Below are 15,382 nucleotides of genomic sequence, written 5' to 3'. Positions count from 1 at the left end.
GATTTGGAGGTGTGTGATGCCGCTCAAAGACACGGGCCGCCCGATCAAAGCCCACGTTGAGATAGTGATAGAGCTCTTGCCGGAAAGCTGCAATCCCATATATTTGCAGGTTGTCATTGGTAAGATGCTCGTAGTCGTTGACCTTGACTTCGCCCCGACTCGGCAATGTAGACGAAATGAAGAACAGCCATCTTTGCGCGCCTGTACCTGTCCAGCCAGGTAGGGTCTTGCTGCTGCAGGACGTCACTGAAGGCAGAAGCAGACTGCGCTACAGATTTGTCGGCCGTACGGAGCATGTTCACAGCATCGTTAATTGTGTGAGGCTGACGCCTTACGTACGACGTGTCCTGAAGCGGGGGGTAGGTAGAAAGAAATGAGGTGCCAGTCATGAGAAGAGCGTCGGTGAACGTAGTGTCGTTAACATTGAGGGACCGAATCAAGCTCTTTTTGAAGATAGCCTTAACCTTCTTGTTCTCCCAGTCGAAAGAGCGAATGACGCCGTCGTTGATCGGGTACAGAAGCAGCTCTTGCGAGCCCATGACACCGGCGCATTGGTCAGAGTCGATCATGTCCAGGTACGCAATCTGGCACACAAGTCAGACGAGAGGAAACAAGCAGCAGCAGCAGCAGCGCCTAAGCATACCTGAGCTGATGCATTGTACGGTGCAACTAGGAAGTGCAACTTATTCTCCTGGAGAATGGACTGGAGCATGGGGTACAGAGTCTGAACTCGGAATGCACCTAGAGGACCTGGGTCAGCACCGTCGCTACCTCTCAGAAGACTGATATTCCATACCGCTATTGGCCCCAAATGCAGTAACGGCTTGTTCCGCCTCACCCTTCGCGTAGAGGTTCCAGGCTTCGTCCGTCTTCTTGTTGGCCGCTTTGCCGCGCAGGGCAGCTACTTCATCCTGGCCATGGAGGGTTTGCCCATCAAATATGAACAGCGGAGTGATCTTGTGGGCGTTCCATTGTTCGAGATCTTGGCGAATATGGTAGTCGAGCCCAGTAAGCCCCCCAAGCGCGGACAAGAGAGGTTCGCGGGATGGAGGGCTATCGAGGCAGAGCTGCAAGTAGTAGGTCGCGTCGACGGCGATGGCACAGTCTTCGAGGTCAGATACGTTGGCGGTCCTGCACACGACAAGTTAGTCACAAGCCAAGAACCTCGAGAGGGCTGGACTCACGTTGCCTGGCCGTTGATCCAGGCGTCTTCCACGAGAGCTAAAAATCTAGCCGTCAGCCCCAGTTGTCCATTGTTGTTGAGAGGACAGTGATCGTTCTCGACAGAAAACCATCCCTGCGGCCCGCCGGCGGAAGCTTGCGATGACCCTCATTGAAATGGTTTGGTATTCGTGTGACGTTGCATGCCAGCGCTGACCCTCAACAAACTGCTTCGGTGGGTATGATGCTCGAGAGAGTCAAAAGCCAACAATGGTGCCATGTGCGCATGGCATCGACCTCTCTGCCTACATACTACTGCCCAGGCGGGTAGTGAGGAGGACATGGAGCGGAGATCTAGGAGAGTCTGTGGGACGCATCGAGCTTCGCAAGCATGTGACGAGGCAAGCTTGTCGAGAGGAGGGACGTATTCGGTGGTCGTGGGAGGGGCGCATCGAAAGACGGGGTGGCAGAGCTGGAAGAGGATCGCAAGGGCACAGGCACTCACAAGGCATCTTGATTCGGGTTGCGCAAGCTTGGCGGAGCTCCCCAAGCTCGATTGGAAGAGATGACTCCTCGTAGAGCAGAGCTCAGCTATGTCGCGAGACCTCGTCGGAGGTCAACAAAGGGGGGCGGGGGGGCCGTTGGTCAAGGAAAACGGCAGCTCAGAAGACACCCAAAAGAAAGGTCTGAGCTTGTCATGAACAGAGACGGCCGACCGCTGGGCCAATGACGCCAGGAGAAGAAGGTCGTCCTTCGAAATGGAGGAGGATGAGTCGGCGACGAGGCGACGAGGATCGGAGCGAGGTAGGTATTCGGAGAGAAGAAGTTTGGGGCTTGGGCAGACCTTCTGTCCGGTGAGGTCCAATCCAGTTCGTTCCTTCCTGCCAGCTAAGGTAGGTAGGTAGGTACTCAGGTACTTCGGTCCTCAGGTACCTCTCTCTGCCCACTGTCTGGTCGTGCCTGTTGTGCCTGGAACACAGGTGCGTGTCACCGTGCGAGTACCGGGGGGTAGGGCGCTTGACGGGGGAGGGAAACCCTTGAATTTCAGGGCGCTAACCGATTGACTGTTAGGGGAAGGAAGTGCCCGGCGGGTGTTTTAGACTGGGGGGGTCGCGCCAGCTGTGGGCTGTGGCGGTGCCTGGTGTGTCATTGGGTTGGGAGGATTGCCAGCGGCTGACATCTGGCCAGAGGCGGCGACGGCCAAAGTACCGACGACACAGCTCATGTGGCCCGTGCGATTTTGTTTCCTGCCCCGGTCATCTTGAACAGAGGTCACTTTGGGGGTGTTCACGGGTTCAATACCTACGGTAGCACGGAAGGGGGGTTCAACTGGCTGCCGTTCGTCACCGAGGATGGGCTGTACAGGGGCTGGACGGAGGAAGAGTAAGGAATACCGTACTGCTCATCATGTTAGGTAAGGTACCTACTGTCAGGTGTACATGTAGGCCCAGGCACAGGCACACAAACCGGGCACGTTATGTTGCACATCAACAGGCATGGAGGCCGATGTACAGAAGCTTGATCCACACCCAGCACTGCATTGCATGGGACGGGCCGGGGAGCCAACGAGTCGTGTGATGTCTATAAAAAAAAATCAGCTTACAACGAGAAACCTGGCAGCGACATCGTGCGCACTGTCTGATCTCGATTGAAGACTGCCCATACCAACAGCTGCATATGTCTTTACGGATTCGTATGGCCATGTAAATAGCTTGCTAGGTTCACTGGATCGTATCCTAAGGTCCCATCCAAGAACCGGTCATGTCGAGATCTGGTTGGTGCCCCGAGTGACACATTCTCGTCACAACCGGACCCCTCCTTGACATCCCACCATGGCTTATCGCGATAAGACTACCTACCTTGATCAATTGACTGCCCACCTCCCCCCTCGGCTGGTTTCTTCCACGAGGGAGTCATACATGCATGTTGCGCATCCCAAACCCCGGCAGATCGATCATCAAGATGGCTCCAAACGCAAACATACCCATCATTGATGTCTCAAAGGCCGTTGACGAGGCGGATGTGGCGCGCCGAGTCGTTGATGCAGCTGCCGAGCATGGCTTCATCTATATCAAGAACACCGGTGATTTCATAGGCTTGTCTGATATTGACGGTGCTTTCGATCTTGTAGGTGCGGTGGCCCTCGACGACGAAACCCTCACTGACGGCCAAAAATCTAGTCTCGCAAGCTTTTCAAGGCTCCTATCGAAGAAAAGGCCGCCTGCTCTATCCAGACCAACAACCGTGGCTGGTCAGGTATGCATTCGGAGACTCTGGACCCCAAGACGCAAAAGGTAAAATGCTTTCTATAAGTCAAGACGCTTCATATTAACATGTTCCAGGTCGGAGACTACAAAGAGTAAGTCATGAACACAATATAAGTCATGTGGACACAAGGCCCCCTAACAAGAACCCTCGCCAGAGCCTTCAACTTTGGAGAGTTTGCCGATGGCAAGGCCCAGCAACCCCTGCCCGCCACCATTCAGCCAGACGAGCCCCAAGTCAACTCCTTCCGCGAACAGTGCCACTCTCTCTGCCTCCGTCTTCTCTACCTTCTCGGCCTTGGCCTCGATGTCTCGCCCCCCGACTTCTTCTCCAGCGCCCACCTTCCCTCCCGTGGCTCCTCCGGCACCATCCTTCGCCTCCTGTACTACCCAGCCACCTCTGCCTCCAACGCCGCCCCCGACGCAGTTCGCGCGGGCGCCCACTCGGACTACGGTTCCATCACCCTCCTCTTCCGCCTCGAGGGTCAGGCCGGCCTCGAGATCCTCACGCGCGAGAACGCCTGGGCTCCCGTCCCCGTTCGGCCCCCCGGTACCGAGGACGACGCCCTCCCACCCATCCTCGTCAACATTGGCGATCTGCTGAGCTACTGGACAAACGGCTTGTTCCGGAGCACCGTCCATCGCGTCGTCTTTTCTGGTGACGCCGCGCCCGTGGAAGGCGAGTCTGACACGGGGCCGAGATATTCAATTGCCTTCTTCTGCCACCCTGTAGGTGCGACGGCATTGGAGCCAGTGCCCACTGACCGAGTGAAGACTTTCAACCCCGAAGCTGGAACGCCGAACGCAAACCCATATGCCGAGAGAAAAGTGGTGACGGCCGATGAACACCTGCACATGCGACTGAAGGAAAGCTACAAGGACCTGTATAAGGAGGAGGAGCAGGCCAAGGCATAACCACGTCAAGGTACAGAGCCAGTGTTTAGTATTCAGAATGTTTGCTCAAATAGCATGTTTTATGGCTAAAATGCTTGCGTTCTGCCTCCAGCAATGCATGGGCGTTTCGCAGAAACCATCAATTATCAAGGGACGTCTATACCAACCCCACCCACCATTTCTTCCATGGGTTAGACTTTGCTGATGCCGGCGATGAACCCCTGGATGACTTCTCGTATTGGTCAATGTCTTCCAGCACCCGCCAGTCGTACATTTCGACCGACTCGCGTTCGCCATCAGGTAGTCGTAAGTCCAATGCTTGAATCTGCTTCACAAGGTGGCGTGTGGCTTCCACACGCCTTCGCTCGACGAAACAAACCTTCCTGCGTCGGCGAGGCGGTGATATAACCCCACGCAATGCACCGTCTCGTACATGGCTCAACTCGCTCTGGCGCCAGTTTTCAGGATCGGTCACCCATGACTTGATGCCATGCGCCGGCAATATACTCTCGGTGACAAGAAGTTGGTTTGCGATGCAGGGAGCCAAGAGAATTTCACGATTCCTCATCTTGCAACGGTGGCCTGCGATCTGACATGAACCATCTGTGGCGGAAGGGTTATAGAGCGTCGCCGCCCTCACCGATGAAGTTGAAGACACAAGGTTCCGAGATGAATCAATCTCCCTCCTAGTCATGACGGGGAATGACGATGGTGCGATGTAGCTACTCCTAGCAGATTGCTTCTGTTTGGTCGGGCTGTCCAGGGAAAATGACTGAGATGATGTGATACCAACTGGCGACGAGTTGTTGCAAACGTTTGAAAGTGGTTGCCGTGTTGACGAATTGCATTGAGGTGATGCCGGACGAGTCCGTGACCAATGCAAGTGTTCAGAAAATGCAGAGGCTGACAATGTATTGCGCCTCGGTCGCTTGTTATCTGCTCGATTCACACAATCCTCAGTGCTGCCTCTCTTGAGGCCCTCGGCTTCCTGGATCTGTTGCCGTAGATTTGATTCTCGAGTGGAGCATGGCTGCGTGTTGGGATGTTGGGGTTCCGCCGCTTCTGATGAAGCTGAAATTGTGAAGAGCGCAATACTTGGGGCCCGGCATAGCTTTGTGGGGGTGTTGTTAGGAGACGCAATGCTCGAGAGTTGAGATGTTCTGGACTGTCGTCTGGGGGAGGGTGTTAACAAAGATGTTACCGTCGACTGAGTCAAGGCATCGACTGCAACACCTCGAGGATCAGCGCCCTCCAGGAGGCTAATCCAATGGAGCAGCTCCTGGCTATCCTCCATGATGGGCATATTCTTGGCCTCCTCTGCAGCAGCCTGTAGCTCAATGAAAGTCATTGTGTCCATGAACGTTCGGTCGAAGTGCACTTTCGAAACCTGTGGGAAGCGGGGTATCCAGAACCCCGTGTTCCCAGGTTTGTCAAAAGAGAAGCATCTTATGTCAAAGACAAGGGGCTCCCGGAAAATGACCGTCGGGAGTTTGTCGCTAGCTATTCGAGGAGGGATTTGCAATTCCAAGCAGGCGTTCTCGAGAAAGGGAATCTCGAGCGTGTTGCCATGGATGAGGACAGTCTTCATCATTGTCGTATTTACCTCAACTGTGTCAACCACCATGAATTTAGGCTTGGTTTGATGCCGCTGAACGTCCTCCTTATTGGTAAGACAGCCGTAGTAGAAGTGTGTCCACTTCAGGCCGGGAACATTGTACTCTTGTGCCTTCACAGGGTCGTATCGAGCCCCGATCACGGCAAAGTCTCCCACGTCTCCAAAATTTCCGATATACTCCTTCTTCAACTTGATCGGACAACCAGCGAACGAACGCTTATCCTTGCTAAAGTCAAAGTATGGATCATCTGGCTTCAGTACCAGGCCCTCCTCCCGATGAGTAATGGATTCTGCGAAGGCTCGCCGGAGATCTGAAGCACCTTGACGTAGGCTAAGATCAATCACCTGTCTGTGGACCAACTCAGCATGTCCGGTGCGACACATGATAAGCTCTCTGAGTCGGTTGAACCTGTCTGTTTGACGGATTCCCAGTAGAGACTCGTTGTCGATGAGCAACACATCAAAGTAGACTATCATCAAATGCTCGTCCAGGTCCGGCCTAGTCGGTCAGCAACTAGAATGTATGTTGCTGAACAACAACTTACGGAGAGTCTTTTTGAGTGCCCAGAGGAACGCCTGACCTCAAGACATATTTGCGTATTTTGTGAAAAGGGAGTATCCGACCCTCCTGTTTGCCGTTAGTAGATGTGAGTATTGCTGGCACGTTGTTTTACCCTTTCATTGTAGACGAGCAATTCTCCCTCCAACACACACCCTTGAGATATCTTCGGCTTGCTACCGCCTATACCCAAAGAGTCGCGTATAGCCCTATGCACCAGTCAACATCTAAGAGCTAGCAGAGGCTGAAGACTTACTTGTGAATGCCTACTCGGTCTTGTGTGCTATCCTTGCCGCTCTTCGAGAAGATCTGAACGCTTCTGGATCCCTTGCTCAGATCGACGTGCACTTGGCAGTACTCGCCGTCCATTTTCTTCTCACAGCTGACTCGCTTGGGATGGAGGCCGATGCAATGTTTGATACTCCTGCCCTTCAACCAGGTTTGTCGACCAACCTTGGTCCCGAGAATTGGCTTGATGACATGAACCAAGTTCTGTGTACCGATACCGAGCGGATTTGATGCCCTCAGTTCCCGCAAGGATGTGAGAGCAACTTCAAAGCTCTCTTGAACCCTGGCGACGAATGGAAGACGGGCGTCATAGGATCCATAGACGATGCTGGGGTCGAGAGCGGTGAGCTGGATTTGCTTCAGAATGATGCGAGTCAACCACTTGGCCTCTCGAGCATGCACTTGGCGGTAAAGCTCGCCGAGTGTCTCTTTGTTCTCACAACCTGTGTTCCGGTGGGATTGACGGACAGTATGAGAGCTGAATCTGCAGTTCGCAGCGAGCCCGTTGAGCAGAGCATCAATCTCCTCCACCGTGACCTGGTCTAGTTTACTGACGGGGTTGGGCTACAAATGATTAGAACGAGTGATGGATATGAGCGACTGTAGAGTCTTACAGTCTCCGTGAGAATGCCTGCTACGCAGTCGGCCAAGTCCTCGCCACTCCCAGGGTTCTCATAGCGACGCAGATGGGCAAACCGAGAGCTTCCAAGACAGAGGGCTCGACCAACAATTCTCTGTAGCGATGGAGCTTGAATTCCATACACGCGATCGGTTCGAGTATCGGGCAGCAACGTTGAAAAAAGGGCTGCCGCAGTAGCAGGGGTCTGTTTGATGGCATGCCGATGTTTGGCGAACCAGGAGGAGATGATTCTACGAGTGACATTTCTGTCGCCAGACTGCTGTTGCTGCTGCTGCTGCTGCTGCTGCAGCTGATCTAAAAGATCACATACATGAGCGAAGGAGAATGGCATCGTATTCGCCTGCCATGATGGCCTCGAAACAAGGGTTGCTTGATGGTCAAGAGACGGCGAGGAACATGACGGTCGGAGAGGTGAGTTCGGAGGACGCACCGCAGGCTTTCATTCCAGGCTATCACGAGGGCTGATGCCTGGCTGTCTTTGTCTGTGTCTCCCTAGACTCTTGCCGTGTGGGCCATGAGGCATTCATCTTGAGGGCAAGTGAGGGGCAGCAGGGCTGGTCAACGTGGTGCACGTGAGATTCAATGCCTGTCCCGCTTTCCAGGCGCGTCAGGTGAATGGAGCGCCGCGTCACAGCACAATCGCCTTGTGCACGACAGGAATGCACAGGCGCGACCGCGACATGTAGTCACGTGAGAGCTGGGGGGTCTTTGGCTTTTTGGCTTGGGATCCAGCTGCGGAGAAAACAGGCAGCAGCTCATGATTGGTGGGAGCGGTCGTTAGGGGAAATTGGGGGAGGAGATCTTGCGGAGTCATGGTAGATTCGATTCCAATAACCGGTTCACCGCCTGTCGTCAGCTCTGGTAGGTCACCACCGCGCTGAACTTTCAATTCGGGTATTCAGGTAATTTGTCCAGCTTTGACTTTGACCTAGGTACCTACCTGATAAAGCATCTTCAGCGGTAAAATAATCCTCGAGTGGACGAGCCGAACGACTCGACTTGATTTGCAAAGACGCAGCATGCTGAGCAGAGAGAAGCAAGTACATTACCTGCAGATATCACCCTGGAAACCAGGAGTTACATAGTACCAACCTGACGTGCATGATCTATTCCGGGTCCGTCCTCTGGGCCGGCGGACGCAGGCTGACCCGCTAGACCTAAAGAAAGCCGACGAACGGCTGGCACTGGGACGGCACTGGGCGTCGAAGGGGGTTCCCCCCTGGTTCCCGCGATGCTTCTCCACGCCTCTTTGCTGCAAGCCCCTGAGATACGGGCTACTCGAGGTGGATCGTCGCAACTCAAACATACGAAGATCCACCGGTTGATGTGGTGAACGACGGGCAAAACAACAGCTGACACCAGCGTTGCTCCCCAGCGACCCTGAGCAACGACGATGCTCAGCCGACTTTTGTGAGGGAATTGGCGGGATTAGTATCGGAACCCCCCCATCTGCCCATGTACCATGCACCGGTTGTCTCTGGCCAGTCACTTGGGCTCGTCTCGTGAGACCTGCAGCAGCATCCGTCCGGGCTGGCCGTGTCTGAGCCGACCATGGTGCATCTCGTTGTCGTGTTTAAATAAAGCAAACAGCCTGCCCCGATCCGATCGAAAGCTGGCGAAGGGGTCTTGGTCTCCCTTTCTCTCTTGACGCGCTTCACTTCTCATGCCCCCCGGCTGATCGTGTAGCATTCATTTCGACTCGTTCAACAACATCAACATTGCGCATCAAAGCAGAGCTGTTGCCCTTCTCCACTCCTTTCAAGGTTCATCCCAATCAGGCCAGTGCTGCGTCATAGCATCAGGGCGGGAAACGAAACATCAAATTGGCATCAATGCTCCCTCCAGCTCTGCGTCTACCGCCCGCTTCCTGTCTCTAATCCTCGTCCATAATTAGCAAAGCTGTGGCCCTGTTCGTCAATTCATCTCCAAAGGCGAGACGACACGCGAGATCACATTCTCCGGCGTATCCAGTTACCCAGACGTCAGGCCCAGGCTCTCTTTGCAGGGACCAGTGAGGAAACCCACAGCGTACCACTACAGCAGCTCCCCCCCCTGTCAGCCCCTTACCTTCACTGAAGGGTCGCAATCTAAGGCCCTCCGCCTCGCCCAATCAACACGGTCAATCGACCTGGAAAGCTCATTCGAACACCCCGTTCTCTCCGTCAAACCCACGCCCGCATCCCCCCCCTCCCCTCCAGGCCTGGACCCCAGGCAAGACCCCCCCGGCTTCACACACTTCTTACTCGGTCAGGGCATCACATCCTCGATTGTCATCTCCTTACCCCGTCCACAATCGCTGCTACACCACACCTTGCCCTGCCTTGCCGCCCTGCCCACGCTCCAACTCACCATGAGGAGCTTCCTCTCGTTCTCTCCATGACTGCCATCTTCCTCCTGCGCCTCGCCCTCGTCTCGTCCTGCTCCGATACACTCCTTCACGACCACCGGAAGCATCTGAATAACACCAAGGCATTCGTCGCCAGAAGAACGAACCACGCTCACTCCTCCGCTGGGAGACAGCGGCACCACAAGAGGTTGCACATCGCGCGGTCTGCCATTCATTTACACAAGCATCGACGAACGCAGAGCAGGATCGACCCCGCCATTCTTCAACTGCAGTATCAGAAGCATTTCGCCTTCCACCTTGGCCTCGCCGACATGGACGCGAGCAACCAACATTTGCGTCGCCGCTCCTCCGCCGCCGACCGAACAACATCGGCTGCTCCAGTCACCCCCATGACAGATCTCGATGCACACCTGGTGGCATGCACCTCGACGCCCTCACTGCCACCACGCCCGAGCCAAATGACGAGATCAGCCTCGGAGCTGTCGCGGGGCAGTTCGTCCGACATGGACGCTGAGTCCATGCCACCCCCACCGCCCCCTGCGGACGACTGCTGCGTCGGTCGTTCGTCGCGGTCAACGTCGAATGCGTCACGCAACGCCCATCGCCTCTCGCTGACACTTCCCATTGCCCTCCCCACCAGTGATCCGTCTCGTCCGCCTTCGACCATTCTGTCTTCCTACCCCGCGACGCCGATAGACTCGGCTCTCGCCTCCCCGGTCGACGCCAACGACTTCATCATTGCGATAGCGACTCAAGAGAGAAAGGTGCTCGAGCTCAGGGAAGAGCTGGCCCGTGCAGAAGAAGAGCTTCTCAAGCTGAAGAAGCACTGGACCACACAAGAGGCACACCAGAAGCGGAACCGGGGCCGCCATATCGAGCCATTACGACCTCTGGGACCCCAGCTCAACGGGGGCGCACCCGAGGATCTTTCCGCTGCCAGGCGCAGCGTAGATCTAGACCGGCGTAAAGCGTTCCTGCAAAGCCAGAACTCGCCCAAGGAACATCGGAGGCGCGTCATGAGAGGCGGCCACACCAGAACATTGTCCTTGCTCTCCCCTGCGAAGACGGATGGTGGGTTCTCCGTGCACGAGGACTCCGATGGCATGACTTCACCCGAGATCCCACCCATTGCCCAGCCCTTTGTCAATCCGGCATTGCCAAAACGCGCATCGTGGCAACCCCGGTCTTATCACCCGAACCAGCAAGGTGTCAAGCAAATTGCCGAGGACTTTAAGTCAGGCCTCTGGAGCTTTGTGGAAGACATTCGCCAGGCAACCGTTGGTGATGAGCCCATCAACGGCCGGAGCCTCCGCCAGAGCACGCAGGACACACCGACTAGAAAAGAACGGCCGGTTTCGTTTGCTGCCGACCAGGAGACGATCAAGGCGTCGAGCTCCATGCGTCCCCGGGCGGGCCTCGACACGGCTTTTGACGGCCCCGCCGCGGAGACGCCTTCTCGATCTTCAACATCACTGGAACGGCCCCTTGCAAAGGCAAAGAACAAGGCGAAGCACTTCTCCTGGACACCACTGTCGTTCGACTCGATTGACGACAATGACTGGTCAAACTGGGAGTCTCCCTCAGTCTCCTCGGTCAAGTCGACGCGCTGGAGCGGGTCGACCGTCAGCGGCGGTGAAGGGATAGCGTCCATTCCCGAGAAGGCTGACGAGAACGAGACACCACTGTAAGAACATCCTGAATTCAGACGGAGGGCTGTGAGCATTGTTGACTAAGACGATTTGTGACTAGTAAGAAGAAGTCGTCCCGGGCAGCCATGGCAATTGACACCAGAGTCGAGCGCTCTGCGACGCCGATTCTCTCGCCGACCAAGCTTGAGGAAATCCTGCCAAACGTGGTCAACCGGCTCTCTCCCAGCAACATCAAACGAACGGCCAACATTCTCATGGATGAGTGGGAGAAGAGCCTCACCCCGCCCCCGCGCGAGCGAGACACGCCTGTTGCGTCCAAGGAGAATCATGCGTGAGCGGGCACACGTGTGCTTTCACGCTTCCATCATGTATCATTAACGACTGAAGAACACGACGGGTGCACTTGGGAGCGCGACGGTATTTGGTCACAACAGAAACAAGAAAAGCAACTGGCTGGGCAGCAACCCGGCACAACGTACATAGCACGGCAAGAGTGGGCATGGGCCCTTTCTGAACATATGAAAGCCGAAGACGGGGAGGCTTGGATCAATGGTATCAGTTCAGGACTAGAACAGATGAGCACGAGATGGTTTGGATCTGAGAGGTGGCGTGGAAATGGAGTGCTCTTGGTGTCTCTAGGAGGGTTGTTTGTATGGACGTAAAGCGCCATGTAGGATAATGATAATGACGCATGACATGAAGTGCAGGACATGAAACATGAGTACATATGATGGTGAGGAATTCCTGGCCTTGGGGAGGAAGGGTCCTGGGGATGAAACTCGTTGTAGGGGCTCCAAGAGGAAAGAAAGTACCTACCTACCTGCCTCACTAGGTAAGGTACCTACCTACCTTTAGTAGGACCTACCTTAGAGGTAGGTAGGATTGAACCCTGCCAGCAAAACCAGGGGGGTTCAATCGCCCCCGTTTCCGACAGCTGTGGTCGGTTGGTCCACGTACCTCAACATCCAAGAACAGCGAGCGACATCACCATCGACGCAACGACACAGCGCCCACGTCTACCGTTCATACCCGTGGTTGCTTGACAGGTATCGCAAGGTGCCACCAGGTGCATGCAGCCCGGATTACGCCCACGTCTCAAGGCGCGCCCTTCGCTCGTCGACTTGCTCGTGCGCGAGAAACAGGACCAAGCCAACCCGCTGTCGCCGTCGTTCGGGCCTACATCATCGCCTCCACCCGCGCCCGCGCCTGCACCTCCTGCACGTTTCGGCGGCTCACCAGCCTCGTCTGCAGCCACAGCCACAGCCACAGACACTGCCACAGAGCGAGGTCCAGCCACAGCCTCAGAGCGAGGTCCAGCCACAGAACCGCTGCCAAGTCCGCCCGTGCTCGGTCTGCCCGCGCCTCTCGTCCAGCACCAGGCTGCCTTGGCCTGGCCCGCTACTGCGGCTGCTGCTGGTGCCGCTACTGTTGCTGTCGCTGCAGCTCTCGACGTAGCTTCTGCTCAACCTCTACCATCATCTCCTCCCAAAACCTTCCGGTTCCCGCCATCCACCACTCCGACCCCGAACCTCCCAATCCCCGAGCTCGTGCTTCCCGAAGACATCGAAGCATCCAAAGAACGAGCGCCTTCACCACCGCCCAGCATGGCTCCCGTAAGCTGCGCCCTTCCTCTCCCCCCCAAGCCGTCCTGCCTTGGTCTCTATCGCTCTCTCCTAGTTGCATTCCCCGTGCGGGAGATGATGCTTTTGCCCCACCGAGAGGTGTTGACGACATTCGGTGACGGACTTTCGCTGACCAGGCTTCGCGACGCAGAAAGGCAACAAGGGCGGCGAAGATGAGCTCAACTCTGGTAAGAATTTATTGTCCCCACCTGCATCGTGTATCTTTCTTGGTTATTCAATGTCTAACAAATGGCTGCACAGGCAAGATCTTCTCCGTCTCCGGGTTCGTTTCTCAGCTCTCTCCAGACGACCGCCGACCAGCGCGCCGCTGCCCTCCCCCCTTCGAAACCCCTCACGACTAACCCGAGTGCAGACCCGTCATTGTCGCCGAGGACCTGATCGGTGTTGCTATGTATGAGTTGGTGGGTTGCGATCCAACAAGTCTGTGTGAATTGTTCGTTGTCTCTTACATGTGTGCATCTAGGTCAAAGTTGGCCACGAGAACCTGGTTGGTGAGGTCATCCGAATTAACGGTGACCAAGCCACCATCCAGGTCTACGAGGAGACCGGTATGTCGCGCTTGCCGCCCCCCACGACGCTATCTACGCCCTTCTGACGAGCGAATAGCTGGTGTCACCGTCGGCGACCCTGTCCTGCGAACCGGAAAGCCCCTGTCCGTCGAGCTGGGCCCTGGCCTTCTGAACGGAATCTACGATGGTATCCAGCGTCCTCTGGCCAAGATTAGCGAGGAGTCCAAGTCCATCTACATTCCCCGCGGCATCGCTCTGCCTGCGCTCGACCGCGAGAAGAAGTGGGACTTCACCCCGACCCTGAAGGTTGGCGATCACATCTCGGGCGGTGATGTCTGGGGTACCGTCTTCGAGAACTCGTTCATCAGCACCCACAGGATTCTGTTCCCGCCTCGCGCCCGCGGTACCATCACCAAGATCGCCGGCAAGGGCAGCTACACCGTCGATCAGAAGATCCTCGAGGTCGAGTTTGACGGCAAGAAGACGGAGTACCCCATGATGCAGGTCTGGCCTGTGCGAGTGCCCCGTCCCTCGACCGAGAGGCTGTCTGCGACCGAGCCCTTCATCGTCGGCCAGCGCGTGCTCGACGCCCTCTACCCCAGTGTGCTTGGTGGCACCGTCGCCATTCCCGGCGCTTTCGGCTGCGGCAAGACGGTCATTTCGCAGTCCGTCTCCAAGTTCTCCAACTCGGACGTCATCGTCTACGTCGGATGCGGTGAGCGTGGCAACGAGATGGCTGAGGTCCTGAAGGATTTCCCCGAGCTCACCATTGATGTCGACGGTCGCAAGGAGCCCATCATGAAGCGCACGACGCTCATCGCCAACACCTCCAACATGCCCGTCGCCGCCCGTGAGGCCTCCATCTACACCGGAATTACGGTCGCCGAGTACTTCCGTGACCAGGGTCTCGACGTCGCCATGATGGCTGACTCGTCCTCTCGATGGGCCGAGGCTCTTCGTGAGATTTCCGGCCGTCTCGGAGAGATGCCCGCTGATCAGGGTTTCCCCGCTTACCTCAGTGCCAAGCTCGCCTCTTTCTACGAGCGTGCCGGCCGTATCCAGACGCTCGGCTCGCCCGACCGTCTCGGCAGTGTCAGCATTGTCGGTGCCGTCAGCCCGCCCGGTGGTGATTTCTCCGACCCCGTCACAAGTTCGACGCTCGGTATCGTGCAAGTCTTCTGGGGTCTCGACAAGAAGCTCGCGCAGCGCAAGCACTTCCCCTCGATCAACACGTCGCTCAGCTACTCCAAGTACACCAACGTCCTGGACAAGTGGTACGAGAAGGACTACCCTGATTTCCCCCGCCTCCGTGACCGCATCAAGCAGCTCCTTTCCGACTCGGAGGAGCTTGACCAGGTCGTGCAGCTGGTCGGCAAGAGCGCGCTGTCCGACCCCGACAAGATCACGCTCGACATGGCGTCGATCATCAAGGAAGACTTCCTCCAGCAGAACGGCTACTCAGACTACGACCAGTTCTGCCCGATCTGGAAGACGGAATGGATGATGAAGCTCATGATGGGCTTCCACGACGAGGCACAGAAGGCCATCGCGCAGGGCCAGAGCTGGGCCAAGGTCCGCGACGCGACGGGCGAGCTGCAGAGCCAGCTGCGTCAGCTCAAGTTCGAGGTTCCCTCGGACGGCGAGGAGCAGATTTGCAAGAAGGTACGTGCCCCCCCCCCCCCCCCCCTGGGACGAACGCCGTGTGTATTGTGCGAGGAGATCATGCTGACCCGCCGTAATACGAGGGCATCCACCAACAATTTGCTGGACAAGTTTGCCTCGGTCATGGACGAATAATGGGCGGCGGCGGCGA

General features: G+C 56.4%; 5 protein-coding genes across 5 annotated transcripts in view; 3 read left to right on the top strand and 2 right to left on the bottom strand.

Moving 5' to 3' along the window:
- Positions 1 to 1,504, bottom strand: part of VDAG_01360 (uncharacterized protein) — a gene marked incomplete at both ends in the record, with an annotated part of 2,780 nt that extends 1,276 nt beyond the window's left edge. The window contains 6 exons of the mRNA XM_009650246.1: positions 340 to 584; positions 644 to 741; positions 797 to 1,131; positions 1,185 to 1,329; positions 1,360 to 1,408; positions 1,475 to 1,504. Of these exons, the coding sequence (XP_009648541.1) occupies positions 340 to 584; positions 644 to 741; positions 797 to 1,131; positions 1,185 to 1,329; positions 1,360 to 1,408; positions 1,475 to 1,504 (902 nt within the window). The remainder of the gene's footprint in view (positions 1 to 339; positions 585 to 643; positions 742 to 796; positions 1,132 to 1,184; positions 1,330 to 1,359; positions 1,409 to 1,474) is intronic.
- A 1,619-nt stretch (positions 1,505 to 3,123) lies between these two features.
- On the top strand, positions 3,124 to 4,340 carry VDAG_01359 (uncharacterized protein; the record flags this gene model as incomplete). Its single annotated transcript, XM_009650245.1, has 3 exons — positions 3,124 to 3,288; positions 3,504 to 3,520; positions 3,584 to 4,340. 3 exons carry the CDS (start codon positions 3,124 to 3,126, stop codon positions 4,338 to 4,340), a joined length of 939 nt encoding a protein of 312 aa, XP_009648540.1.
- Positions 4,341 to 4,476: 136 nt separating this feature from the next.
- On the bottom strand, positions 4,477 to 8,014 carry VDAG_01358 (ATP dependent DNA ligase domain-containing protein; the record flags this gene model as incomplete). The annotated part of the gene is made up of 5 exons (XM_009650244.1): positions 7,396 to 8,014; positions 6,764 to 7,345; positions 6,649 to 6,676; positions 6,480 to 6,562; positions 4,477 to 6,372 (listed from the first exon to the last, which is right to left on the bottom strand). Exons 1-5 carry the CDS (start codon positions 7,750 to 7,752, stop codon positions 4,477 to 4,479), a joined length of 2,946 nt encoding a protein of 981 aa, XP_009648539.1. The 5' UTR covers positions 7,753 to 8,014.
- A 1,783-nt stretch (positions 8,015 to 9,797) lies between these two features.
- Positions 9,798 to 11,752, top strand: VDAG_01357 (uncharacterized protein; the record flags this gene model as incomplete). The annotated part of the gene is made up of 2 exons (XM_009650243.1): positions 9,798 to 11,452; positions 11,518 to 11,752. The coding sequence occupies 2 exons, from the start codon at positions 9,798 to 9,800 to the stop codon at positions 11,750 to 11,752; spliced, it is 1,890 nt and encodes a 629-aa protein (XP_009648538.1).
- A 1,525-nt stretch (positions 11,753 to 13,277) lies between these two features.
- On the top strand, positions 13,278 to 15,366 carry VDAG_01356 (vacuolar ATP synthase catalytic subunit A; the record flags this gene model as incomplete). Its single annotated transcript, XM_009650242.1, has 4 exons — positions 13,278 to 13,322; positions 13,524 to 13,608; positions 13,667 to 15,231; positions 15,286 to 15,366. The coding sequence occupies 4 exons, from the start codon at positions 13,278 to 13,280 to the stop codon at positions 15,364 to 15,366; spliced, it is 1,776 nt and encodes a 591-aa protein (XP_009648537.1).
- Positions 15,367 to 15,382: the final 16 nt, after the last annotated feature.

Source organism: Verticillium dahliae, genomic scaffold (genome assembly GCF_000150675.1).
Source record: "Verticillium dahliae VdLs.17 supercont1.2 genomic scaffold, whole genome shotgun sequence".
Taxonomy (NCBI): Eukaryota; Fungi; Ascomycota; class Sordariomycetes; order Glomerellales; family Plectosphaerellaceae; genus Verticillium; species Verticillium dahliae.
The sequence above is the reverse complement of the archived record's forward strand: the minus strand, read 5'-3'. Positions and strand labels throughout refer to the sequence as shown.